Source organism: Sprattus sprattus (assembly GCF_963457725.1).
Source record: "Sprattus sprattus genome assembly, chromosome: 16".
Lineage (NCBI taxonomy): Eukaryota > Metazoa > Chordata > Actinopteri > Clupeiformes > Clupeidae > Sprattus > Sprattus sprattus.
The window spans coordinates 21,470,425-21,497,525 of NC_137914.1; the positions used below are offsets into that span (position 1 = coordinate 21,470,425).

The following is a 27,101-nucleotide window of genomic DNA, read 5'->3' on the forward strand; positions in this document are numbered from 1 at the left end:
TCCTATGAAGCTGAAAATCTCCCACTACATTACTTTAAGCTGGTAGTGCACACTTCTGAAAGCTGCACTTTGCTAAGATCAGGCATTCGATGGCCATCAGCCGCAATGATTAATGAAGCCTCTGTTTGTCAGGGTACAAATGGCTAGGTTCAAAATCTTTAAAAAGTAAATCAGACTGAAAATATAGCTTTAAAATGTGATAAATCTCGTTCTCCAACCATACCTCTTTCCTTCACATATATCAATGTAGGAATCCCACTGTGTAACAGAACAGACAGGGCTGAATAGCTTTTTTGGCTCAACACAATGTTCCTATTGGCTGCCTGTAGTCTCCATGTGAGCCTCTGCTTCCTCCATGCGTGCCCCATGACGTATCTCCTGTGCCACGGCTAGCGTAGCGCCACCAATGGCCTGGCCTCTGTGCCCTGGTGGTTCCTATTCGCTTGTTGTGTGATGACCCTCTCCAGTTAAGTGGTGCTGTGGTTGTCAACACAGGGTGCTACAAAGAACTAGGCCAGTCTGCTGCACTTCACTCTGACCAACATTTGATTAGGACATTCATTGCGGTTTAAACGGTAAAACTTTTCCTGAGTCTGTACGCTCATGTTCTCTGCTGTTCAGTGCTGTTGAAGGAGTGAAGGCAGTCTCTGGGCTCGAATGAAAAGGGCTAGATGAGATGCGATTGTCCACCGATGTTCTAGATCTTTAATGTTCCGTGTCATCCTTACTCCCCCCCCCCCACGTGTTCCCTCCACAAAAGAGCCGGTTCCAGCTGGCTGGGCCAGGCCCTGTTCTCACGCTGGGCGTTCTCTGTGAAGGGAACACCCACTACTGTGTTGTGACTCTTTGCTCCTTGTCTTCTCTCTCTCCCTTGATGTTAACAGTGTTCGTCTCTCCTCTCTTTCCCCATTTCTGTTGTCCACTCTGCCTAACCTCCCCACCCCACCCACCCCCTCCACACATCCCCCTGCCTCCTTTTGTCTGCTGCTTCTGACCTTCTGTGTGTGTACGCCACCACTGCCCGTCTGCCTCTCTTCCTCCCTCCCTCCCTCCCTCCCTCCGCCCTCCCTCTCTCCTGATCTCTATTCTCCCTTTTTCGATCTCTCTCTCTCTGTCATCTCCCTCCTTCTGATCTGCCTTCACACTGTCTTTGTTCTATCTCTTTCTGTCACTCACTCTTCCTCCTCATTGCTTTCTCTATGATTTCTGTTATCCCCCCCCCCCCCCACCCCTCTTTCTGTCTCTTCCTCTCTTTCTCTCCTGCTCTCTGTCTCTCCTCCTGTAATTATGCTCTGTTAAAACCTCTGGTCCAACTCCTCTCCACCCAAACAATCCCAACCCTCACCTCCACCCCTGCTGCTCTCCGCTCTGCCCCGTCTGTCTGCGCCTATATGTCTGTCTATATGTGTGTGTGTGTCCGTGTGCGTGCGCTGTCCATGTCTGTGCGCTCTCTGTCTCTCCGTGTTGCTAGTTTTTATGTCCACACCCTCATTATCCTCACATTTTCTACCTCAAATCCCAGCAGCTGGGCAGCCAGGTTGTGGATCACGGACCCGTCATGTATAACGTGGACGCTCCCACTCCCGCCGCCGCACTCAGCCCCGCTCCCCCCGTTGACTTGAAACCAGGTCAGGCCTCTTCCACCACCGGCATGGTGTCAGCTCCCACGCCTCCACACACACACACACACACACACACACACACACACACACACACACACACACACACACACAGCTACTAGTCAACCATGGTGTTTTGAGCGTTGTATGAATTTGGATGTCTGTTTCGATCTTTTTGTTTCTCCTCCAGCATTCACTCTTCACAGGGAGTTTTTCCTTTAAAGTGATAAAGTTCTTTAATGCAGCCAGGGCTTGATGCAAACAGATAAACAAGAGATATTCTAGATAATTCAAATTTTCGTTGTATTTTACTGTTTACCTGTTTGTTTGTTTGTTTGTTCGTTTGACACTCACTCCTTGAAATCTTCATCTCTGCATGTCTGGTATTGTCCTGTGATCTCCAGATGACAAGCCAAAATTGGAGCCTGCAGTGCTGAAGTCTTCATCCCCAGGGCTGCGGCAACCAGACCCTCCATCAGAGCATAGGATCGCCAGCGGCCCTCTTCCCCCCCACAAACCCTCCTCTTCCTCCTCCCCCTCCACTTCCGTGTCTGCCCCCTCCTCTTCCTCCCCCTCTTCATCTGGGAAACCTGAGCTTCCCCCCAGTAGCCTGGAGGTGGCCCCTTCCTCCTCCTCCTCCTCCATAGCCCCAGCTTCAAGCCCGGGTCCTATTCTTGTCATTAAACCAGAGCCCACAGCTCAGACCCCCCCTGAGCCTGCTTCCTGCTCTGAGGAGCCCAGACCTGCCCCATTGGCCCTGAGCTCGAACCTCCAGAGAACCTCTCAGCCCGAGGGTGGCTCCCGCCCCACTGACCTGGCCCCCATCAGTCCCGTGATGTCCCCTTCTCCCTGCCCAGTCCTCAAGGCTGTAAATGGACTTGCTGATGCAGACACTTCTGCTGCCCCCATTGCTACCACCACCACAATCACCATCACTGCTGCTGCTCCTTCTGCACCCTCTCTGTGCAACAGCTCCAGCCCCCTGCCCTCAGAGGCTCCCCAGCTGCCTGCCCTTGGCCGGGCTAGCCCAGCTCAACTGGCCCCGGAGCCCGAGTCGAGTCTCAGCACCCAGGGCCCAAAGGAGCCCGACACCACGCCGGTGCCCAAGGAGAGCCCTGAGGCTGCTACAGAGCCTGCTGCTCCTGTGGTTCCTACTCCACTCATCTCCTCCACAAACACTTCCACCATTGCTGCTGCTGCTGCTGCTGCTGCTGCTGCTGTCGTAGCTGCTGCTCCTGTTGCTGCTCCTGTTGCCGCTCCCCCTGGCCTGCAGCCCCCACCGGGCCTGCCCATCCCACACGCAGTGGCCCAGGCCCAGAGGCCCACAGAGGTCACAGAGGCTCCCAAGGCTGGGAGAGATGCAGAGGTCACACCGGAAGACAAGGCCGAAGCTCAGCTACAGATGTCGAGAAAAAGCTCAAATCAAGGTGAAGGGACAATCCTGATTCTGTTTTGCCTTCCGTATTTGTGTACTGCATGCAGATGGCACTTCCTCAGCTCCAAAGTCTCTTCATGTGTACTTCATGTGCACACTAGGACTAAATCTGTTCAGTTATTATTGGCTAGCATTATTCACTACCAATTGGATACTTCTTCAAAGAGGAAGCAATATCCAGTGACTGTCTTATTGCAGAGCTTAATTCATATCAGTTTCATAGATCACACGTGTTCTTGTTAACATCATTGGTTTAATGTGCCTCCACAGCTACACCTAGTGCGCCAAAGACCTGGACGAAGCCAAAAGAGGAGCCTTCTGCAGGACCTGTCTGTGCGGACAGAGAGGTAAGATTAGTGCCTCTTTACTTCTTTAAACAGGCCTGCTTTCTCAATTACAATTAGTTCATAACTCCACATTATTCAAGGGAAACTTCTCGATGGGCTCTATTTTTTCAATCTCTAAACTTTATAAGTAACAATTGAAATCCAGTATTTAGTTGGAACTTTATAACTGGCAACCGCAAAATGGCTATACAATGTATTGCCATGGGAACAGCATCTGCGTTGTTTTCGCCACTGACAAGCTCATAATGTTATTTTAAGTGTCTGACAAAATGGAAAAGATCCCTGCAGAGATAGACGTGTGTCTGTTTACCTCAATAACTGTAAAGAAACTGTAGAAAATGACTGAAGTTTCTGTTTTTGTAGAAAATAATCTGTCTTTGTTTGGTTGCTCCTTTCCTAAAAGATTAGTGCCTTACAATTCTAAACATAATGAACGCAACAAACGTGTGCGTGTGTGTGTGTGTGTGTGTGTGTGTGTGTGTGTGTTTCCTGCAGGAGGAAGCACAGGAGGGTGCATCTGCTGTGGCCATGGAGAAGAAGGCCAGCCCAAGCCCGCCTCCCGTGGAGGTAAATGCTGAGGCTGAGGAGAAGGAGCAGCCGGTGGCCTCGTCATCTCCGTCTCCGTCCCTGTCTCCATCTCCAACAGCAGCGGTGGTGGTGGTGGAGGAGAACGGCGAGCAAGAGCCGGAGCCGCTGAGAAACGGAGCCGAGCACACGTCCGAGACCGACAGCAGCAACAGCGGCCACACGCCAGGCCCCAAGGACGACTCTGCTGACCCTCTAGCACGTGAGTGGCCACCTCCTCAGCCTGACGGCCCACACTCCTGTTTCTCCTTACGCCAACGTTCTCTGAAGAGCTCATGGGGTTTCACTGTGGTGTTGATTCCTGTCAAGTTTACTTTTTGAATCAGCTTGGCTCACACCACACACCGTAGTTTCTCCATTATTTTCATTATTTCCTCCTTGAATGTGTAGTCTTATGGGCCGGGGAATCAGAATGGATTTGATCCACCAAGTATTAGAGGCTGTGGTACTACAACTCAATTTTGACAAACCACACTACTGGGCACTGGACGGCACCAACTCAATTATAGATCCAGGCTGGGATAAAACCTCAATTACACCTGTATTTTTTTTGCCGTGTCAAGATGGAAAATTCCCAGCACCAAAGTGTGTGCTTGTTTATCTCTCACCAGGGCCTCAGACAAAAGCAGTGTCTGTTCTTAATAGTTCTTGCACAGCTTAAACAGCATCCTATTAATGCAATGAAAACTATGAATAATTTGAGTGAACTCCAGTGTTCACACAAAAGCATGAGTACATCTGGAAATGAGCCCTAGTGACTAGTGACTATTTTATGGCAGAGATAGTGACACACACACACTCTGAATTGTATCTCTGCATTTTACCCATCCAGGGTAGGGAAACACACAGCACACAGTGAAGCACACAGTGAAGCACACTAACCCGGGGCAGTGAGCTGCTTTTGAGCACCCGGGGAGCAGTGATCGGGGTTAGGTGCCTTGCTTAAGAGCACATCAGCCCTGGATGTGGGCATGGGACTGCAGTGCTCGACCACTTCCCCCGCCCACATTTTTCCTACTGGTCGGGGATTGAACTGGCCTTCCAGTTTCCAGCCCAACACCCTAACCAGTAGGCCACGGCTGCCCCCCTGGCCACGGCTGCCCCCCCCCCTCATCGGTTACCATTCTGACAGGAGTTTTCATTCTGAATTGCAGAGCCAGTTGAAGAGGACAAGAAGAAGCAGTATAACCGGGACTTCCTGCTGGGCTTCCAGTTCATGCCAGCCTGCGTGCAGAAACCAGAAGGCCTGCCGCCCATCTCTGACGTGGTTCTGGACAAGGTTTGAAGAAGATGCCACTCACTCGAATGACAGAAACTGTTATATAAGTGCATCCTTCAGAGCTCCGTCACTTTCACTTTTTCTCACCCTTTCGTTTACACACACATAGGTGTTTTCTTTCACACAAACAAACATACACACGGATATGCTGGTTGTTAACAACGTGGTGCCTTATGCCACCAATGCAACTGCTAACCATGACCATCATGTTCAGACCAGAAGGAGCTTGCATACATTAGAGTCAGGCATACTGGATTGCAACAACCAGAACCAAGCCAATGTTCGAACCAATAGTCTATCTTCTCAGTATTGTATAATGATGTGCACTGATGAAAGGATGATGGCGTCATCACCGGTTTTGAATGTGACGGAACATCAGATGGTGCTATGACCAAAATCATTGTTAACTGATGAGTCACTGACTCGTGTTCCAACCCCCAGGTTAACCAGAACAAGCTGCCACAGCGACAGGAACAGCGGCAGGATCAGCGGCAGGATCAGCGGGTCATCTCACGAGGGCCAGATTTCACCCCAGCCTTCGCTGACTTCAGCAGGCAGACACCAGGAAGCAGAGGAGCACCGGTGGGTTACACACACAAGACACACACACAAACACGTGAATGTGTGTTTATTTCTCTCATCTGCATATCTGTGCTCGTGTGTTCCCCCCTCAGATGCTGAATGTGGGTGGCCAACGGCGCCCCCCGCCACGGAAGATCATCATGAACGTGTCGGTGGACGAGGTGCAGCTGAAGAAGGCCGAGAACGCCTGGAAGCCCGGCCTGAAGAGGGAGGTGACTGGAGGAGGCGCTGTGGAGGACCCTGACATGACCAAAACACAGGTGAGAGTCAGGTGACTCAGTGGAGACGCCCGATGGCCACCTCTACTAGGGTGACCCCTCCTGCAGAGAGAGGGGGAGAGATTGAGCTCAAGGGAGGCTAGATATCTCAAATGGGCAGATGAGAGATAGTCATACGATAACAGGGAAATGTACTGCACTTCAGGATCATTAAGTGCCCACTAGTTATGGTTTGATTACTGGATCAAGGACAAGACTTGAACCCAGGAACTGTTCAAAAGCCTGTTGACATCTATACTTCCTGAGTCAGCCTCTGCCCGTACTCAACCACAAAGGCCAGGGCCTACACATTTGTGGTGTTTCAATCAGATTGACCAACTTCTGGTGGTTCAGAAAGTATTCTTCCCTGGCATTCTATATGGTATGCATGAGGAATTTTGGTGGCGTGGTTTCACCTGGTATGTCATCAGTAGAGCATCTTGATGGACGTTCCCATCTGTGTGTTGTCCAGGAGCTCTTCCGTAAGGTGCGCAGCATCCTCAACAAGCTGACGCCGCAGATGTTCAACCAGCTGATGAAGCAGGTGACGGAGCTCACCATTGACACGGAGGAGCGCCTCAAGGGCGTCATCGACCTCGTCTTCGAGAAGGCCATCGATGAGCCCAGCTTCTCCGTTGCCTACGGCAACATGTGCCGCTGCCTCGCCACAGTAAGCCAAATACCAGTCCTTTTTTTTTTGTCCGTTCCAGTAGTGTTGTGTGATTTATATTGTATTGTATAGGAATCACTTACATTATTTGTTACCCCGTACAGAAATGACCTTATTTCAGGAAATGTCTTTCACATTAAAGCAGGTTCAGGTTGATCTAAATGAAACTTTACTTTTAGTGAATTCCAACAGAAAGGGTATGTTGGATGGAATTAGGAACAAGAATGCCTGAATTTTCTATTTCCTGTAAATCCCTTAACAGGTGTTGATGATGTATTAAAAAAACACCTCTTCTTCCCCAGCTGAAAGTGCCAATGGCAGACAAGCCTAACGGCACAGTTAACTTCCGCAAGCTGCTGCTGAACCGCTGTCAGAAGGAGTTTGAGCAGGGCAAAGTGGACGACGACGCCTTCGAGAAGAAGCAGAAAGAGCTGGAATCTGCTGACTCGGTAACGACCTTTCACTCCTCCTCCTCACTCAGAGACAGTGGCGGTTCTAGACCATTTTTACTAGGGGGGCCAAGGAGGGGCCAGGGTTTATCCAGGGGGGCACATAAAAAAAAATATATAAACTTATATTACTTTAAAAACATATAAACATGTATAACTTAACATTATAAGAATGAGTGCAGGTGCAAGAGAGGTAGGACCATAAAAAAATGTAAATTATAAATATAATAAAAAATATAAACATTAATACTATTTATTATATTCTGCTAATACTATCCTATTTATGTTAACTGCTTTTATTTGTATTCCATTGCAACTTTAAACAAGTCAAAGGAGCTTGTTGTTTTCATGTAGCCCTGGCAACTAGCCGGCATGAATAATATGCACATGAAATTAAACTTGTTGAACTCACCTCAACATGTCTTTTACAGTAATTTAACCCACCATGGGCAATACTGAAATCACTGTTACAGATAGTAGAGCGTGCAAGACTGTAATTGTGGTTCACTTTTATAAGACAGGGGTACGTACACCTTTGTATAGTCTGTTGTAAAATTTCTTAAAATTTCTTTTTTGGGGGCACTCTCCCTGTGCCATGGTGCCCCTGTTCCTAGATACACTGAACTGATTCATTTTATTATTGATTAATTCGGTCGGGAGAAGAGATAAAAGCCCTCCCACACTGAAAATTGATTGGTTGACTTACTGAAACAGGTAAATCAGGATGCTCCTGAGGCACACACGCACACTGCCTCACACACGCACAGTCTCTAGGTCCCTCTCCCTCTCTGTCGTGAGCGCACTACACAGATGCTAACGCGGTTTGGATCACGTCTGTCTCGTGTGCGCGGTCTTGCTCGCTCGCTCTAGATTCAGGGAGATTTTGAGTCATTTGCGGGTATCAGGGAGTCGTTATCAATATGCGGGAGACTCTCGGAACTTCAGGGAGACTTGGGATGTCTGTGTATATACACACAACAGTGAAAGTAAACAGGCATAGGATATTTCCATCTTTTGGTTCTTGAAAAAAATCTTCTCTGCCTTCATGTGGCAGAAAAATCACCAGCTCAGCCGGTAGACAGTTGTATATCATCACTATGGTTACCACTACAGGCACAGGCAGACTACCAGCTCCTCTTAAGACCCAGCGATCCATTAATGATAGGGAGCGAGCTAAACATTTAAATCGTAGCTCCTCTCTCCAACAAGCACCAGACATGGCAAACTACAGTGCGCCGTTTTAATGTACCCGTGTAGAACGTTGCGTCGCATTAGTACCGCTTTTAGCAAAAAAAATTGTCAGCACGGGGTGGCCGCAGGGGTGGCCAGGGACATGTCTACGGGGGCACGGGCAACCCCAGGCCTCCCTGTAGAACCGCCACTGCTCAGAGATGAGTATTTGTCTGGAAGAGCTAGATGCAAAACTAACTCATCATGTTAATGACCTGTCTGGAATTGGATAGGTGGTCAGGTGGGCACTTTGAAATGAAAGGTGCCATCTGCCTGCACAGGCTGTCCCTCCACAAACGCTTTTAATCCAAAGCCACTCCCAGTGAAATGGAGTTTGGTGTTTTGTCTGTCTGTGCTATGGCAGCTATGGCTACAGTGCTGTGGGAGACTCAGGTGTCTGATTGTAGTGAGCTGATGGCCAGCATCACAGGTGTTGCTCTCATAGCCCTCTCTGCCACCATCCCTTTCTCTTAACTCCTCTCCCCCTACACAGAGCTGACACACATGGGCTCCTCTTAACTCCTCTCCCCCTACACAGAGCTGACACACATGGGCTCCTCTTAACTCCTCTCCCCCTACACAGAGCTGACACACATGGGCTCCTCTTAACTCCTCTCCCCCTACACAGAGCTGACAACATGGGCTCCTCTTAACTTCTCCCCCCCCCCCCCCTTTTTTTTATGACAAAAAATCTCCTCATGGCCTAAACATGGCTTAGCTGTAGCGCTACACCATATCCTCATTTAGCATTCACGGATCTATAAATATGCAAATGAGCCCGCCTTTATCTATCTGCCTTCGGCTTGACTGTGTTATCAAACGGCTGATAATACGTCGCTAATGCTATAAACTTTGGTCCTAATCACCAGACTTGTGCCCTTAGGTTTGTGACCTATGAAACTCAGGCTGTCTGATTCTGTGTGGTTGAAACTGTCATTGGTACACTGCAGGTCCAAGGTGGAAATACTCAATTCACAAGTTCTTTTCTGGATCATGTAATAATAATTTTGTTGAACTTTGACTGTAGTCTTAGCAGTCACTTTTTCTTTCTGTGTTACACTGACTTGATTAAATATAGTTGTTAAATCGGTGAACATCATCTATTGATTCTGAAAGTTCACAATCTCTCTGTGTTAAGTACCAACCCTACGATGTAAAGCATCAGCGCTCTCTGTATTGTGAGTGTCAGTCCTGCTGTAGGCCAGTGAGAGGGAGCATCTCTCTCTGTATTGTGAGTGTCAGTCCTGCTGTAGGCCAGAGAAGGAAGCATCTCTCTCTGTATTGTGAGTGTCAGTCCTGCTGTAGGCCAGTGAGAGGGAGCATCTCTCTCTGTATTGTGAGTGTCAGTCCTGCTGTAGGCCAGAGAAGGAAGCATCTCTCTCTGTATTGTGAGTGTCAGTCCTGCTGTAGGCCAGTGAGAGGGAGCATCTCTCTCTGTATTGTGAGTGTCAGTCCTGCTGTAGGCCAGAGAAGGAAGCATCTCTCTCTGTATTGTGAGTGTCAGTCCTGCCGTCTCCAACTGTGTCCTGTTTGTCCTGTCTGTCCTGCTGTAGGCCACTGAGAGGGATCACCTGCAGGCGGAGCTGGAGGAGGCCAAGGACAAAGCGAGGCGGCGCTCCATCGGCAACATTAGGTTCATCGGCGAGCTCTTCAAGCTGAAGATGCTGACCGAAGCCATCATGCACGACTGCGTGGTCAAGCTGCTCAAGAACCACGACGAGGAGAGCCTGGAGTGCCTGTGCCGCCTGCTCACCACCATCGGCAAGGACCTGGACTTTGAGAAGGCCAAGGTGAGGGGGCACTGCCCAGGCCTGTGTTGGCCAACCACTTTGCCTTGTTGCGTACCTTAGTCACAAGTCTGTGGGTTTACAAGTTCTTGTTTTTCATCCATCACGTCCATTGTGTGTGTCTTTGTTTGCTAGGGTCAGAGAACAAGAGGGGCACAGGTTGAGGTATATGTATGTTTATGCAACTTGTGTCTCTCCGTTGAGGGTTTGAAGTTGCCTCATTTTCTTATTGTATCAGTCTGTTGTTGTCCTATAGGTGTGTAAATATTCACCCCTCGTTGGCACCTCTTTGCTGTGTTGTTGTGCTTTTTCCCCCAAACCAAATTACCTCTGAGGCAGTAAGCCAGAAAAGTGCATTTTTTTTATTTAGTTATGTCCCTCTGGTGTGAGGTGGGCTGTGGTGTTGATTTAGCTCCTCTAATCTGTCAGTATTTGAGAGGCTGCTGGAGTGAAAAGGCTTCCCTGGATAGTGGGGGGGGGGACAGGGGGTGGGACGCTGGATTGGGCTGGGCTGTGAATTCCAGCAGATAAAGATGATGTAGATGTATGATTCAGAAGAGATGGGCAATGTAGTCCAGGTGGAGTCCCAGCCCTCTGGGGTACTGATGGGAAATGATATCCATATTTGGAGATATGAGGAAAGTACTTCATTAATTCCAAGTGGGGTGGCAGGGTCGGGTTGTGGATTGATTAAAAGATCAGTAGAAAGTTCCGCCAAGGAGCTGAGTAATTGAGCTCTTTAGCCACAGATTCAACGGTGCCTTACCTGTATACCGTTCAACTGCTCCAGAACGGCAGCCTGTTTGGGCTTCCCTGCAGTCTAGCGCTCCTGACAGGCCAGCATGGCTGTTATCCTGTATTCCCTAGTCTCCCTGCCTGCCTGCCTCCCTCCCTCCCTGGCTGGCTGCCGGAGCACCAGTCTCTCTCGCTCTAACGCCTCCTGTCTGCTGTCTGTCGCTCCTGCTGCCATTGGGCAGAGCAGAGCCAAGTTTCACTGATTGCATGAGGAAGGGAGGGTGGTGCCTCTCTGCCCTGCTGGCCATATGGGACTCTTTTCACAGATCATTTGGGCCAGCGCTGCTCGCTGACTGTGGCTGAGTCACAGGCTGCTTTTGGGGACAGAGAATGCAGGGGGCTGCTGATGTTGCATACCTACTGAGGGAGACGTCTCACGGAGCGATTGAGCTCTGGTCTCACTGTTAGACAGCTGGGAGAGTTTGCAAAGGTCCAACAGATGAGGTTGTTTTGCTAAATCATTGTCCTCTTTCTCTCTCTCTCTCTCTCTCCCCCTCCCTCCCCCCTTTCTCAATCGACCATCATGTCCCTGCATCTGGACTTCCCTCGCAGCCCCGGATGGATCAGTATTTTAACCAGATGGAGAAGATTGTCAAAGAGCGGAAGACATCTTCCCGCATACGCTTTATGCTGCAGGATATCATCGATCTGAGACTGGTGAGTGTGTGTGTGTGTGTGTGTGTGTGTGTGAGAGGCCCGTCTTATTCAACCGTGTGCACGTCACAAGCAGGCAAAGTATGATTCTGCATTTCTCCTCATCTGCTCCAAACATGTTAGTCGTGGCCATTTCAAAAGAACCCCCTCGCTGTCTCTCTTTCTGCTACCCAGCACAACTGGGTGTCGCGCCGAGCTGACCAGGGCCCCAAGACCATCGAGCAGATCCACAAGGATGCCAAGATCGAGGAGCAGGAGGAGCAGAGGAAAGTCCAGCAGCAACTACTGTCCAAGGACAGCAATAAGAGAAGACCAGGTCAGGCGGGCCCCAGGCCTAATCCTCTTTACGGCTTAGACTAGTCCTCTGTTTCCCCTTCCCCCCAAAGACAGAGCCAGAGCTGGACCTGCACCTACTGCTGTTTCACCCCCCACTGGGCCTGGGCACTTGGTCAGAAATGGACCACTGCTATCATTCTCATCCCTTACCGACTGAAAGTCATTTGTCGAGATTATTTAGGTGTAACAATAATTGAGCAAACTGTGAAATGATCATGATTATTTATTTTGACCTCCACTGTATTCCACTTTCAGTACCTCTTCTCTTTCAAGCTGTTAGCCTCCCTCCCTCTTGCATGTGTCTTTTTATGTTCTCTCGCTCTTATCATCTCTCTCCATCTCTCCATCTCTCCAGTGGTGCAAAGAGAAGTGGTGCAAAGAGAAGAGACCTGGAACACTGTGCCCATGACTAAGAACAGCAGAACAATAGACCCCAGCAAGATCCCCAAAATCTCTAAGGTAGATAAGAGGCGCCCGTCATTTGGCTCACCACCCGGGACGTGCTCAGTCCTTCAACCTCAGGAACAGCACACAGGATGTTCAGTGGGAGCGGTCTAGGAGAGCTGCAGGGGAGCACAATATGTTCATTTCTCCTGATGTAAAGTGTGAGAGAAGTACTCCACAATCTCCAGTCATTCAACTCTCAGGCTGCAGCTTTTGATGAAATTGGCGCTCCCTATGCAGATGCACCACTGTGTGTGGGGGTGTGTGTGGGGGTGTGTGTGTGTGTGTGGCAGCAGGTGCTCTCACTCCCAAGTGCTCCCATCTGAAACTCATAAGAACAGATAGTTTGTACAACAGCGCCATCTGCTGAAAGCTGTGTTATTTGTGGTTGCATTGTAACATCTGCTCCTGCTGTTTTTTTCATTCAAGATATTTTGTGTCTGGTTTCTTTTCTGTGTGTACACGTATTGATGTTTGTGTGTGTGTGTGTGTGTGTGTGTGTGTGCGTGTGTTTTCCCTACGTCTGCATATTTTGGTGTGTGTGTGTGTGTGTGTGTGTGTGTGTGTGTGTGTGTGTGTGTGTTTGGTGCGTGTGTGTGCACATCTCCAGCCTACCCTAGATGATAAGATCCAGCTGGGTCCCCGGGCAGGGGCCCTGAACTGGATGAAGGGCAGCAGTGGGGGAGCTGGAGCCAAGGCCAGCGAGTCGGGTAAGGAGATGCCCAGCGCCTGCACAGGCTGGGGCTGGCTGAGGTCTTAAGCAGCCTCTCTCAGGCCTGCGTCTGCTAGAGCAGGGACCGAGTGGAAGTGTGCTGTACACAAGAGCGTGACTAAAGATGGGAGGCTTTGGACCCCCCTCAATTTCATGAAGTGTGTGCTCACATGCTTGCTGTCGCCACGGAGTCAGAGTACTATGTCTGACTGGGTGTAACACTGATGGTAGTTATCAAAAATGCGTGTGGAAAACATTATGTAAAGTAGTTGATGTTTCTCTCTTGCCTTATGTTACATATTCTTAGAGGTTGGTGTCCTGAACATTTTAAAGTGTCTCTCTCTCTCTCACATGCATGTACACATATTGATACGAGTGGTTCTCTCCTCAGACATGTCCAGGACCAGTGCCAGTAGTCTGAACCGCTACTCCGCCCTGCAGTCCTCCAGCTCTCAGGCCCCCAGCAGCACCTCCACCCCCACAGAGGTGGACTCCAGGAGGAGCCTCAGCAGGTACTGCACCTTATTCAGACATGATCCAGGAGCACGCATGCGTGCAGAACATTCAGCCTCATGTGCATATTGATGGCTGCCTTTGCACTTCTTAAGGGACATTGGATGTGTTTAGCAGCTAGTTGTAAAGATGGGTCCAAAATCAGATCTATATCAGATTTATAACGCATTTCAAATGCACAATTATGCACAGCATGAAGTTTGGATTAAGAGCATCAGAGGACTTGCATGGGTCTATATCAGCATGACTGACACATGAACGTTACCATCATCAGTGTGGCTTAGGCCGAAACGCGTCTGGAAATAAACTGGTCTTAATATCAATGAGAAAAGCTTGAGAGTGCGTTTTTTTTCTACCCAAAGTTAACATTCTTTTACTCGCACCCGAAAACGCATTTATTTTTTGGAAGTAGAACGCTTCTATCCCTACTAATACTTGTAACCTTCTGTGCCTCTTGCGAGTCATGTGTCCTTGTGTGTGATGTTGTGACGTTCCCAAACAGCCGGGGAAGCTCTGGGCGAGAGCGCAACGACAAGCCGGCGAGCTCTGCCCCATCCCGTCCCGGGTCCCTTTCTCTGGGGGTCAGCGGGGGCAGTAAGGAGGCCTCAGACGAGCTGTCACAGGAGGACCCCCCCAGGGAAGCCTCCGCCTCACCCAAACCTCAGAGCGGCGACAAGGCCAAGCATGAGCGCAGTCGCTCCAGGGACTCAGGTGAGAGCTTTAGCTGCGGATGGCTGGAGCACTGGGCCAAGGTTAAGCCTATATGGTCTGTGTTTGGTCTTAGTTGGAATCAGCCGTGTTGGAAGTCTCTAGTACTGAGAGGGGGAAAGATGAAGGTTGATGGGGTAGTTATTTAACACTTACATTGCCTGATGTGATGCCATTCAATTTTACTGTCTTGTTGGGTCCTATACTGATGGTGCCCTGTATGCCCTCTCTCCTCCAGTCAAAGTTGAAACCCCAGCCAGCCTCTCTCCTGACAAGCCTGCCCTGTCAGAGGAGGAGATGGAGAGGAGGTGCAAAGCCATCATTGATGAGTTTCTGCACATCAATGATTCTAAGGTACGAAGCCACTGGGTTGTGTGATGTACTCCTCTCTACCAAGTGGTTCAATTGACAGGTGGAAACTGTGTTTTTCAAGAGGGTGTGCCTAGTTTTGTGTGTATGAATGTGTACGCCTGTATTGGTCCTTGTGTGTGACTGGTTGACTGTGCACGTCTGATTGTATGTGTTTGATTGTGCACTGATTGTGTGTGTGTGCAATTTTGAATGACTGTGTGTATGTGTGAGTGATTTTGAATCTGTCTCACTGCGTGAGTATTCGTGTATGTGTCTTGTCTCCATGCCTCTGATGTGTTCTGTGTGTTGTGTGTTTCGTGGCAGGAGGCGGTGCAGTGTGTGGAGGAGCTGGACCAGGCGTCCGTGCTGCACTTGTTCGTGCGGGTGGGGGTGGAGTCGACCCTGGAGCGCAGCCAGCTCACCCGAGACCACATGGGTCAGCTCTTCTACCAGCTGGTGCAGGCTGGGACCCTCTCCAAACCTCAGTTCTTTAAAGGGTGAGGCCCTGTGTTCACTCACTGCACCAGAACCCCCCCCCCCCCACACACACACACACACACACACACACTACCACTCCAGCAGGACTGCGAGGCTCAACCATTCACATATTCCATATTGTGTGGTGTGGTTTCTATTTGTATTGAGATGCATGCTTGGTGGTAGGAACATGTAAGCTATTATTATTGTTGTTATTATTAATATTACTATAAGTAATAACATTAGTAATATTATTGTTGTTGTTGTTACATTTGCTTGATGCCAGGCTACACAATACTGTGCACTGTCAATGAAGGCAGCCTGAGCCGCTCTCCAGTGTGGACTAGCTAATGAAGGGTGGAGCACAGATGCTCATTAGAGCGTTCCAGAAAAGTAATTCTATCCCTTGACGGTCTGGATGAGTGGAGCTGAGGCTCTTTTCGTTCTCTTGTACTCGGGGCATCTGTGTGCCGTGTCTGAGCTTGTGTAGTGAGAGTGTGTGTGCCTACCGTGCCTACTTGAGTGAACAGAAAGTAAGAGTGTGGATTTGTGTCAGAAAAAAACTCTGTGTGTTTGGTAAACAGAGAATGTGCACATGTTTGTACTAGAGAGTGTATGTGTGCGTGTGCGTGTGTGAGTGTGTGTGTGTGTGTGTATTTTTCCTGTCATGTCCTGTGGATCAAATCTGTTTCCCTTTGCCCCCGAAACCTGTTTCTGCAGGTTCTCTGACACCCTGGAGCTAGCGGATGATATGGCCATTGACATTCCCCATATATGGCTGTATCTGGCGGAGCTGGTCAACCCCATGTTCCGAGAAGGAGGAATCTCTATGAGAGAATTATTTAGGTGAGCACCCGGAGCACACTCTATGCACCGTGTCCCTCGGCTATTTTTAGACTGAAACAAGTCTGTGAAGGTACACTTCAGATGAGTGAAAAGAACACCATGTTGTCGTCCTCCCTAAAATGAAATTGTCTGTTTTTCTTTTTCTGTTTCTTTCCCAGTGAATTTAGCAAACCTTTACTCCCTGTGGGAAGAGCTGGGGTATTATTTTCTGAAATATTGCACCTTCTATGCAAACAAATGGTAAGAAATAGAATTCATATAGTCACATCTATAACACGTATGCCCCCTTATTACTTCTATTGAATTACTTCTATTCACTCTATATAACATTTCATACTTGTGTCGTGAGTACATTGGCAAATGAGGTTGAGACGTGATGCGGGGCTAAATCCATATGATGGTGACATCTTTGACCTGTCTGCCCCATGTTCCTGGTCTGACCTGGGCTGGCCATTTCTCTCCTGCAGAGCCATAGGAAAGTGGGGGCCTTATGGAGGGAATCAGGGCTGAGTTGGGCAGATTTCCTACCTGAGGGCTCGGATGAGCAAAGCTTTATTGCTGAGCAGGTGAGAAACACCCACTTTCTGTGTGTGTGGGGGGGAGGGGGGTACGGCTGTGTGTGTGTGCTTGATTGTTGAGTGTGTGTTTGTATGTATTTGTCACATGTGTACTGAGTATCTGAGTACATACTGGAGTATCTGTGAACGTGCTTTATTTTGGCCTTTCACCAGAAACTAGAGTTTACCCTATCGGAGAGCTTAAGCCTCACCGAAGCTCCTTCGAAGAAAACACTTTCGCCTGAGGAGCTGAACAAACAACTTGAAAAACTACTCCTAGAGGACATGGCTGGCGATGAACAAATCTTCGACTGGGTAGAGGTATGGCTTTGAAACTCAGTTCTTTTCACTCCCACCCGAAGCTTTAGAATGAGGAAGGTATAGGGATTTAAAACTCAATATCTGGCCTAAAAAAGGACATTATATTTTGATTACACACAGTGATCACACTTTATACTAAGTGTCCATATTACAATGTGTGCCAAAGTCAGCAATGCGTTCAGCTCATGGAAGCACTCCTGTTGTGCTAAACCTAATCCTAATTCCAAGTACATGTTCATGTATCTGTATAAGCAGTATAGACCTACTTACCATTTAATGACTTGGGTACATATTAGGTACTTACAGTCTTAGGCTTTACTTTACATGAACTGTCCTATGTGTAAATTGGGGTTTGTCCGGCTATTTACTCCTTTGCCTCATTTCCCTACTCAGGCCAATCTGGATGAAGCTGAGATGAGCTCCCCACCCTTCCTGAGAGCTTTAATGACTGCTGTGTTCAAGGCGGCAGTGAAATGTAAGTGCTATGCACTCCCGGCTCAAAGAAAGAGACCGAGATAAAGAAAGAAAGAAAGAAAGACAGACAGAGAGACAGACAGAAAAAAACAAGAGCTCAAGGCTTTGGATGTCTGTCTGTCTTTCTCTCTCTTTCTCTTTTTCTCTCACTCACTCAAACTCACACACACACACACATGTATACTCATACACACAGACACACGTTAACACTCACACATTCAAATACACAGCTGGTGTGTTCCTTAGTAACTGTCTGCTCAAAGAGGGGAACAAAGCAAGCCTGGGGCAGTGGGATTTGCTAAGGATGTTTCAAAGAGGAAGCGTTTGATAACCTGTTCTGCGTTCGTTTGGGAAGCAGTGTGCCTTCACTGCTACGCTGTCTTGTTTTGTATCCTCATTAAGAGTTGCAATTTCCTGGAGAGTGCTTTAGGAATTATATGTATATTATGTGTTGTTTTCATTGTGGTGTTGAAATGGTTAACCGATCGTTGTTTTTTCTGTCCACCTCTCTAACTGTTCTTTCTCTTTCTTGCTCTCCCTCCACATCTCTCTCTCTCTCTCTCTCCGCCTCTCTCTCTCCGCCTCTCTCTCATGCCCAGGGGAAGCCTCCTCCTCCTGTCGAGTGGACACAGCCATCATCCAGAAGAGGTTGCCTGTATTACTCAAGTACCTTAACTCGGACACAGAGCGCCAGTTGCAAGCACTTTATGCACTTCAAGCATTGATAGTTAAACTGGAACAGCCTCCAAGTAAGTCCCATCCTGCACATGGATAGATTAGTACTGCACAGTTACAGAGTAACACAAGCGTGCAAACGAGTCATATGGCTTTAAATGAGAGGCTCCATTTTAGAAAGACGGACTAAATTGGACTGGAGCACACCTTTAAAACAAGGACATGCCTCCGCTGCTGTAAAGATCCTCAACATTAAATGACCTGACACAACTCTGAACATTTGGTAGCTGGAAGGCATTTTAAGGTCAAACACCACTCCTTATTATTCCCTTTTACTAATACTAGAATGCAGCTCTACCTGCTCATTAATACAAGACTTTCTGTATTCCATTTTTTTTTAAATATCAGAACATACTTTTTAAATAAATGTAAACAAAGCATTTTGTAGGGCATGTGTTAAAGAAATCTACGCAATTCATTTGGAAGTAAAACACAATTGCCCTAGTGGACGCTTGTGAATCTTTGTCCTGTATTGTTGTGCTGCTAGGAATCATGGTTTGAAAACATGTTTGCCTCACATTTGAAACCAGAGCATTGCTCTGTTTAGCCTGCATGCAAGACACAGGGAAGGGTGTATTTCTTGCTCTGCTGATTTTGAAAAAGGCACACTTCTGCAAGTGCCACTCATATATTTAAGAGGGCTATGTCTTGGCAGGGCAAGGCTGGCACTTGGGCTTTGCATTACACCAGGGAATCTCAATCCTTCTTGTGTTGTACAATTAAAAGCGCATGTTCTTTCCCTGCTCTACCACACCTGACTAAACTGACTACATTCCTCAACACACCAGATGTTGCCAATTAAGGGCATTTTGATGACCTGGGCCAGGTGGGCACTGGAGCACAGTGACTGCGTTACAGTTGACAGTCATTGGGATTTGCTCCTGTTCCATATAGCTGTCATTTTCTTCTAATTCTGTGAGCAAAGACTGAGGGAATCCTGGGGCAGGTCACATGGTATGATGGGTTGTGCAATAAAGACTCTGGTATGTGTGTGCAAAGTGACTCAAAATCAGTTTCTTTTCTTTGTAAGACGTTACGTAAAAGAGTCATTATAGTCACACAATGTGTCTTATTTTTGTGTTGGTTTTCAGTTCATTTATTTTTTACATTATGAACCCTCTCTGTGTCCTTTCCTAGACTTGCTCCGGATGTTCTTTGACTGTTTGTATGATGAGGACGTGATCTCGGAGGACGCGTTCTACAAATGGGAGACGAGCAAAGACCCTGCTGAGCAGCTGGGCAAGGGCGTGGCCCTCAAGTCCGTCACCGCCTTCTTCACTTGGCTGCGTGAGGCTGAGGAGGAGTCAGAGGACAATTGACAAAGGGTCGCGGGACAAAAAAGGAAAAAACAAACAAAAACAAAAAAAAAAACAATAGGAAAAGAAAATGGACCTGTTTGCCAATTTAGTGCTAAAAAGGACAATGGTCGCTGCAAAAGATAACTGCATTATCTAAAACAAAAAAAAACGTAACAGAGCCACACATATGCATCGGCTGGCAGAGGAAGAGGATGATGGCGATGAAGGGTGACAGGTTTACGGTACGGTTTTCCACTCCCGCAACGACGTGACTTAACTTTGTTGGAGCACTAAAAAAAAAAAGAAGAAAAAAAAAAAAACATGTATTATTTATAGAACTATTTCAGTTAAAACGTTTTTAATTTTCTTTCTTTTGTTACTTTTTAAGAAAAAAAAAAAGACTTTAATAATACGAAAAAACATGCTACAAAGGAAAAAAAACATCAGTTCAGACTCTTTAATTTATTTTTTTTAAGAACTGCAGATATGAAATGTATTTAACATTTGCAGGTGGTCAGAATGTGAAGGCGTTGGAGGATATAGAAATAATGAATTAAAATTATGTTAATAATATTAATGATTTAATAATTATGGTAAAGTTGTTCTAAACAGCCTCCCTAATTTACCAGTTGTTCGGTTGCGAACACACAATGCCTCTGGCAAAGGAGGGGTACTAGGGAGGATTCATGGTTTAGCACGTCAAAAAGTTTAAGGTTATCGAGGGGATAACCACACAAATCCCTTCTGCTTTAGCTTGCTCTACGACACTTATAATCCGGCAGAGTGGCAGAACTATGCATTCAGGAGACTACAACCGGCCGTGAACCAACAACAAAACATTTGAATGAATGGAATTAAAAGAGCAAGCATCTTGTACAAAAACACTAAGAGATGATGCTGAACCTAAAGTGCTTGTAATTCTTCATACTGATAGAGCAAATCTAAAGCTTGTAAATAAATGAAAAAAAGAAATAAAAAACAAAACCAAGATCGTGTCTGTAGTCATTTTCCTTCAGAACATGACAATGATGTAACTGTTACTTTGCATTTTGAAGTGTTCAGAAATCTCACTCAATTTTCAACAAGGTGTCCAGAGCAAACGGACTGAGGTAACTATTAGACAAGAAACATGACAGGGCACGTTCACTCTAAGACGATATTAACAGTGATGTTCCCTGGTTAATGTATTCCCCTTCAAAGCATACAAGTCATTCTGAGACGACACAACAGGTGTTGTATTTTTATGTAAACCTTTTATTCCTCATATACAAAATGAGACTTATCACAGAAATGTGCTTGATGACATTTTGGTGCTGCAGGCCAACTACTACTTGTATGTGTGAGATCAACATCAAACACAAGTACATACAACTGAACTATAAATGCCAACATAACACACCAATTCATTGGACTACTGTGGAGAAGAAAAACACTGCTGAATCTGCTTATGGAACGCTAACCTGGTAATCCTTTTCCAGCCTGTGAGTATCACTGTGTGGATCCTGGCAACAAGGAACAGCTAACAACACTATGTACATTTACTGGTCACAAGTCCAGTCTTCTACCCTGAACACTTGTGATGAGGTGAGAGGCCTTTGACATATACCTTTATAATCCCTGCAGAGTGATTGGCCCATAAACTTCTCTGGGGTTTATGGAATTGGCTGGTGAATGTGATCTTAGGGTTGAGGAAATCTTTGGGATGCATTCAGATAAATATTAGGCACATCATGATGAAGAGTAATTCTCCTTTAAAAAAAAACATCTGCCACAACCACTTCACTTAAAAAACACAGCTTGTATCACTGATTACGAAGAACAAAGCCAATTTTAAAACTCTTCGACTACCATTACAAATGGCACAAGCAATCAAAGTTAGTTATTGTTGGGATAATAGAGGGGCCATCCCTTTACTCAAACGTTATAATGTAATTCTCATACTTGTAGCTGATTTAAAAAGGGACACTTTGGGGTGGTTGCAAGGCAAAGACCACTTAAACAGCATATCAGTCATACCAGACTTTTTTTTCTTGTGTTTGCTGCAGAGTTCAGGTTCACAGTTCCAGTTAAACCGAAATGACACCTCTTCACATTTCAGATTTGTTTCCCCTTAAACTGGTTTGGCCCACCCTGTTGCCCCTACCAACATCATCAATGCAAAGGGCAAAACCACGGTGGCTCATAGTCCTGAAACATCAAGCACCCCCCTTTACCCACCCATTCCCCCATTGACTTGAGTTAAAAACAGGCCAAATCCCTTGGGGACAACAGTTCAATGGTGACCTGGAACACAGTATTGATGTCTTCACCTGTGGCTCCATGTGGTAGTGTTCTTCACCACACAAAGTCCTTGGGGAGATGTTTCAACAGGCAATCAGTGCAGAGGCTTTGGACTCTTCCAGTTTGTTTTTAGTGCTTGCGTCATCTGAGGTCTTCCAAAGAGAGAACAAGAAAGAGAGAGAGAGAGAGACAGATGGAGAGAAGCTAGGAGTCTCTGAGCATGCTGATGCGGGCGAAGATTTTCAGTGCAGGCCCAAGCTTGATGTTCATGGTGCTCATGAGGTGGTCCTCCTTCAGCAGGAGCAAGGCCTGGCCGTCGATCTCCTGCGAGCGAAACTCGTCCGCTATCTCCTGGCAACCTGCGGGGAAGGAAATCAGGAAAAACAGGAATCGATGTAAGAATGCAGAAAATACATCCACCCCAATTCAAAACATGTTTGTATTTCATTATTTGTCATGGTATAAATCAGAGAAGGAAGTAAAAGCCAGTGCTAATAGTATAATACTCTTCACAACTATTAACTCTACTCCTAGACGTAAGACCGCATCAGGGTCCCAGTGAGTTTGCAGAATTTTGTCCCAGGCAGCTACTTAACTAGTAGTACTAGTGCCACTGAAGAGGATAATGTGACATTTGTTATTATCACAAGCCCTGTTATATTCCATGGCTAGCTAGCCATTCATCTGCGTGGCTCATAGATAACTGTGATCTGTCTTATTAGGTGATGTATGTTGGTGACACTTTTTACTGATCTCCGTCGATTTGTCGATCTCTAAAGCGTGTTGAAGAAAATGTGCGATGATGACCCTCACGCAGGCCTACCCAGATTTTTCCAGGCCCAACCATCAGCCACTATCTGTGCCCACCACTACCAATTGTGCTACTTTGGTGCTTAATTAAAGTCTTTCATTAACCAATTTAGTATACTTATTCAAGCATACATATACAAGTACATGAAGTAATGAGTAACAACCTGTATGATGTTGATTTGTATTAAAACTATTTGAAATGGGCTCAAATTGTATTTAACTACATGGGAAGAATGTAAATAATTTTCCACTACGGCTCAGAAGTTGTGCTCTGCTACACATGTGCCTTACCAACAGTGAAAATACCAACAGTGCCACACCCACCTTGCAAGGAGCAGATGAACTCGTAAACGTCCTCCACATTCCATTTGGCGGGGTCACTGGGCAGGAAGGGCTGGTTGAGGAGAGGAAGCTCGTGGTCGTGCCTCTCCCCGTGCTCTGAGCCCTGGTCATTTACGGGGGGCCTCTGGGCCCCTGAACTGGCGGCGGACAGAGGTGAAGGGGGCTCCTCATAGCTGGACATGTCCGAACACTGACTGGACTCCCCCTGACTGCCGCGACCCAGGTGTGGAGAAAAGCGAGCGCCGACCATGTGCTGCTGGGTGTTGGGGGTTGACTGTCAACAGGAGAGCATGTTAGCATGTGTGCTAACTACAGTTGCATTACAATTATACCTCTGTGCTCACGAACAACTGCACTACAAGTATATCAGTTTAATAACTTCAGTTTGGATGAACCTGTGATCTGAATGAATGTGAGTAGGTTAGGAGGGAGAGTCAGCTCACCAGTTTTTTGGCCTCAGGTGTTGTGTTGGAGGACCTTTGCTTTTTCAGCTTTTCCATTGTAGAATGACGATTTGGGAAAAGACCCATTCGCTTTGTACACCCAACATTATATCTAGAACAAGCACACAAAGATCTGACTAATTAACCAATTGCCCCATTAAGGTGCACAGCAGGTGGAAATTTATTTTGTATCTTGCAGGCCCCCAGTAGTGCATTTCACCCAGATACTGTGCCAGAAACAAGCATTTACCTCTTCGCACAAACGGTTGAGCAAAACCTCTTGGAGCGCTTGAAGTTAGAAGCAAAGTCTACTTTGCCACACAGCTCACAGGAAAGGGTTGGCTCTTCATCTGAGTTTTTTAACTCTGGAAAAAAAAAAAACATTCAAATAACAGCTGTGAGCGCTTCATCAGTACAGAGTGTGTGGCCTCGACAAAGACATTCGTTCATTGACATCACTATTCTCTTTGGCTGTGTCACTTTGACCATCTATTTTTTTTCATGATATTGGCCACTGTGCAAATATCTGAAGCAATAGAACCGATGGAAGCCCATACCTGGTTGTGACAGATCCTCCATCTCAGAATCTGCGGTATGTACTGAATTTTCGTGTGCCGCTTTATCCAAGTCTGAATGGGTCTGTTGCTGCTGTTTCTGCTTTAGATTCTCGATCAACAGTGATGCCCTCTCCACCTGAGGATAGTTAGATACATGGTCACACACAACACACTAGCAACTTACAGCAATGTGCTTAAATTCTCTATGATTTGAGTGTGGACTAAACAAGCAGAGTGAATAACTTAATTACAGGTGATGATACACTGTATAGTTATTGCACAGTTGGAAGACATCTCTGAAGTCTGAAGAACTTTTAATGTGAGCTCAGGAAAGTACAGTAAAGACACACTGGGTCGAAATGTCCACTAGAGGGAAGTATGTATCCTTTCAACCTGGAGATGCAAAAGGTGATTGAGCAGATAAGCTATGATGTATTCTATTAGACTAACAGCTGATTGAAACATTGACTTTACTTAATTTATGACATTTCATCTTAACTGTTCCCTAGATATTGCAATTCATACGGACGTCACGTGGATGGGGAGTGGAGCTATACAGTGGACTCACTGGGAAAGGTTCGGCTCCCTCCTGGATAACGAATCCTTCAATGACGTGCGTTAGGATCTGGGGCTTCACGATGGCCTGTGGTGGTTTACTCTCGCCATTTTGAGGAGTACTGCCGGTCACAGTGGGAGCATTGTTCCCATTGCCCGAGGTCATGGCTGGAGGTGAGCCCACACCTGGTTTCGCATTCACTCTCCCCTCTGCGACACCCGCGCCTGAGGACGAGACAGTAGCATCCATCAACTTATCAAAGGCAGTGAACTTCTGCGTTCATGCTACAACAGTGTTTTATGACTAATGTGAGTTATAAGCGATAAGGCCATTCATGAAAATGTAAATTCGTGAATCCATTCATGAAAACAAGCAGGTTCAACGTCGCGATAAATCTGGACTGTCACTCAACCATTGGGCCGCTCAGATTACTGTCCAAGATATTAATTTGAGATAGTCATCCATGCAGGCCATCAATGCACTAAAATAAACTAGGCTACTTTTTATTCGTATCTGGGGTCTATTTGGGGATCCATTGATTATGCCTTTCATACAACACGTCATGCATGCAAACATTGCAAACACCTTTATGTGAATTCGAGGCACGATTTATAGTCGTCTTTGGTCATATGACGAATGATTGACCAGCATCGTAATTAACACAATCGTCGGGCATTGATCAATGAAAGCTTGTTCTGCGCTGCTTTATTATGTAAACAATATGCAAAAGTTACATTTGGATCGGCGCTCTTGATATCCTCCCCATGTTCAAACACTTAACGTCAATATTCAGCGACAAAATACAGCGAAATTAGGTACAGAAAAACCCGCCACATGAAGTCCCAACCCAAACGCTTACATACAGCGGTCCTGACAATAGTCGACAGCCTCCACAAGCACACGCCTTTGTTCCGTTCCACCACTTCGCCAGTGGATCTTTCCTCCACTATTCCAAGTAGCCGCTCAAAGAGGAGGTAAGTGGACAAAGAGTTCCATTTTTTGCGTATTCCACGGCGTTGCACACGGGTTCCATAAATAGATACAGAACAAGACAGGCAAATCTCGCCCAAACTTTTTTGTTTTGTTTGTACAAACCGACTCTCCCGCATGAGCAGCAGGGGCACATTCTCTAATCCCCTTTGTATGAGGGAACTCAATAGGAAACAGAGGAGGGTTACTATTGGCTGGGTGAAGTTGGAATTCTATCCAATGACGCCTTGTATTTACTAAGCCTGTGATTGGTTTAGAAAGCGCGATGGCGCTCCAACAAATACGAGGTAGAGAGCATGGTAAATTCTTCAATACCCACATGAGAAGAGGAAAAACATTCGTGATTCCAATTTTGACAATCTGTCTATAATAGTCACTGATAAAAAAAAAAAAGTGTTATTGATTTATTCAGATTTGCTTAGAGGTTTCAATTGCACAAAAATTAATACGCGCAGATTATAGATTCTAGGGTGACCAGGTGGCCCGCTTTGCGTTCTACAACACAGCATTTTGACCCTTTGTCCCGAATCTCTCACAGTGAGAAAATGTCCCGCATTTTTTCGCATGGTCATTTGGTTTAATTTGTTAGGAATAATTACACAAGGATGAGGTTTTTTTTTTACCCGTTCGTCATGATTCGCTCATGTCGTTGCTGCATAGTTTCTACTTGCTACGTCAAAAGCAGCAACCTGACTCATACAAATGCAACATAGCCAAGCTTTCTGAAAGCCTGACTTTATCCAGTGACAGAGAAAAGAGCAGTGAAGAAGGCCAGCAAGATGCTGTGACGGCTGTCAATTAAACTGTACAGTGTGACCGGAGAACTCCTTTTCTAGGTCACTGAAACCAAACTTTGAAGATAAGGCAATGACTACCAGGCAGCATCATGGTTCATAATCTTTCATAGGCTGTAGCAAAATATGTAGCCTGATTATTTCATGGCCTAGCTGGTTTGTTGTGGAATCGACTTGTTAAATGGTTTGAGTTTGATTATGGTTGGAATTATTAAGCGACACAGAAAGGAACAGTTGCTACTGACTGCATTTGATCTATTTCCATAACGAAGGGAAGGCCGAAACCATCAGAACACTCACTCTCACTACAGACGGCAAGACTGACAGCGGCACAAGCCAAAGTGCCAAACAAAAGTTCTAACTTGATTTTTTTCCCCATCCACTGACACACTTTTAAACAATTCTTGCAACATTGTATTGTGCAGATTTGTACAGAATAGATCAACACTGAAGACCATAAATCACATAAGTTAAAAAAAACAGATAATGAGGATACCTGATCAAATCAATCTGGGTATTCATTTGATAATTTGTAGGCTATTAGCCTGGCCATTACCAGCCTGTGACTCCATTTCATTCCGTCTTTCAGTCTGGGCCAACCCAATGCATTTTGGTTTCCGAGATGGACGGGTGCTTATCTTGAGGTTTAAAATCATTGGAGTTCCCTTAACCAATCAGCAACGTTTAGTAAGCATTCGGTAGATTAAACTCTTCCCAAAGCCAGTTGGGAGAAGAGCTACGACGTCCTTTCCAATCATAAAACTTACAAGAAAATACTCTTGTTCTCCTTTTAATTTTCTGATGTTCTCGAGAGTTGAGACAACTTTTCCGATAGCTTTTCGTGTCTTTTCCTCCAAGGCGAGTTTTG

The 27,101-nt window shown here is 46.5% G+C and overlaps 2 protein-coding genes across 16 annotated transcripts in view; one reads left to right on the forward strand and one right to left on the reverse strand.

Annotated features, from left to right (window-relative positions):
- The window catches only part of eif4g3b (eukaryotic translation initiation factor 4 gamma, 3b), a 43,873-nt gene extending 23,424 nt beyond the window's left edge, over window positions 1-20,449 (forward strand). For 7 of the 15 annotated variants that reach the window (XM_080854020.1, XM_080854028.1, XM_080854030.1 and 4 more), the window contains 26 exons: window positions 1,523-1,628; window positions 2,024-3,046; window positions 3,325-3,401; window positions 3,897-4,188; window positions 5,141-5,265; window positions 5,707-5,847; window positions 5,940-6,107; window positions 6,577-6,774; window positions 7,077-7,223; window positions 10,007-10,243; window positions 10,376-10,405; window positions 11,588-11,692; window positions 11,864-12,005; window positions 12,381-12,484; window positions 13,080-13,179; window positions 13,573-13,693; window positions 14,197-14,405; window positions 14,641-14,756; window positions 15,078-15,250; window positions 15,951-16,076; window positions 16,235-16,316; window positions 16,544-16,642; window positions 16,808-16,954; window positions 17,348-17,429; window positions 18,028-18,177; window positions 19,301-20,449. In XM_080854020.1, the coding sequence (XP_080710146.1) occupies window positions 1,523-1,628; window positions 2,024-3,046; window positions 3,325-3,401; window positions 3,897-4,188; window positions 5,141-5,265; window positions 5,707-5,847; window positions 5,940-6,107; window positions 6,577-6,774; window positions 7,077-7,223; window positions 10,007-10,243; window positions 10,376-10,405; window positions 11,588-11,692; window positions 11,864-12,005; window positions 12,381-12,484; window positions 13,080-13,179; window positions 13,573-13,693; window positions 14,197-14,405; window positions 14,641-14,756; window positions 15,078-15,250; window positions 15,951-16,076; window positions 16,235-16,316; window positions 16,544-16,642; window positions 16,808-16,954; window positions 17,348-17,429; window positions 18,028-18,177; window positions 19,301-19,482 (4,482 nt within the window). In that variant the 3' untranslated portion in view covers window positions 19,483-20,449. The remainder of the gene's footprint in view (window positions 1-1,522; window positions 1,629-2,023; window positions 3,047-3,324; window positions 3,402-3,896; window positions 4,189-5,140; window positions 5,266-5,706; window positions 5,848-5,939; window positions 6,108-6,576; window positions 6,775-7,076; window positions 7,224-10,006; window positions 10,244-10,375; window positions 10,406-11,587; window positions 11,693-11,863; window positions 12,006-12,380; window positions 12,485-13,079; window positions 13,180-13,572; window positions 13,694-14,196; window positions 14,406-14,640; window positions 14,757-15,077; window positions 15,251-15,950; window positions 16,077-16,234; window positions 16,317-16,543; window positions 16,643-16,807; window positions 16,955-17,347; window positions 17,430-18,027; window positions 18,178-19,300) is intronic. The other 8 variants (XM_080854032.1, XM_080854024.1, XM_080854026.1 and 5 more) reach the window with 2 other exon arrangements.
- A 1,389-nt stretch (window positions 20,450-21,838) lies between these two features.
- Window positions 21,839-25,356, reverse strand: phc2a (polyhomeotic homolog 2a). Its single transcript, XM_080853619.1, has 7 exons — window positions 25,309-25,356; window positions 24,462-24,673; window positions 23,894-24,029; window positions 23,587-23,701; window positions 23,337-23,448; window positions 22,876-23,167; window positions 21,839-22,100 (listed from the first exon to the last, which is right to left on the reverse strand). The coding sequence occupies exons 2-7, from the start codon at window positions 24,612-24,614 to the stop codon at window positions 21,946-21,948; spliced, it is 963 nt and encodes a 320-aa protein (XP_080709745.1). The 5' UTR covers window positions 24,615-24,673; window positions 25,309-25,356; the 3' UTR covers window positions 21,839-21,945.
- Window positions 25,357-27,101: the final 1,745 nt, after the last annotated feature.

Coding starts and splice junctions, on each gene's coding strand:
- phc2a (XM_080853619.1), bottom strand. CDS start 24,614: ATGACCTCGGGCAATGGGAACAATGCTCCCACTGTGACCGGCAGTACT. Junction 24,030..24,461: donor AGGGAGCCGAACCTTTCCCA/GTGAGTCCACTG, acceptor AACTATCCTCAG/GTGGAGAGGGCATCACTGTT. Junction 23,702..23,893: donor GGAGGATCTGTCACAACCAG/GTATGGGCTTCC, acceptor TTTTTTTTCCAG/AGTTAAAAAACTCAGATGAA.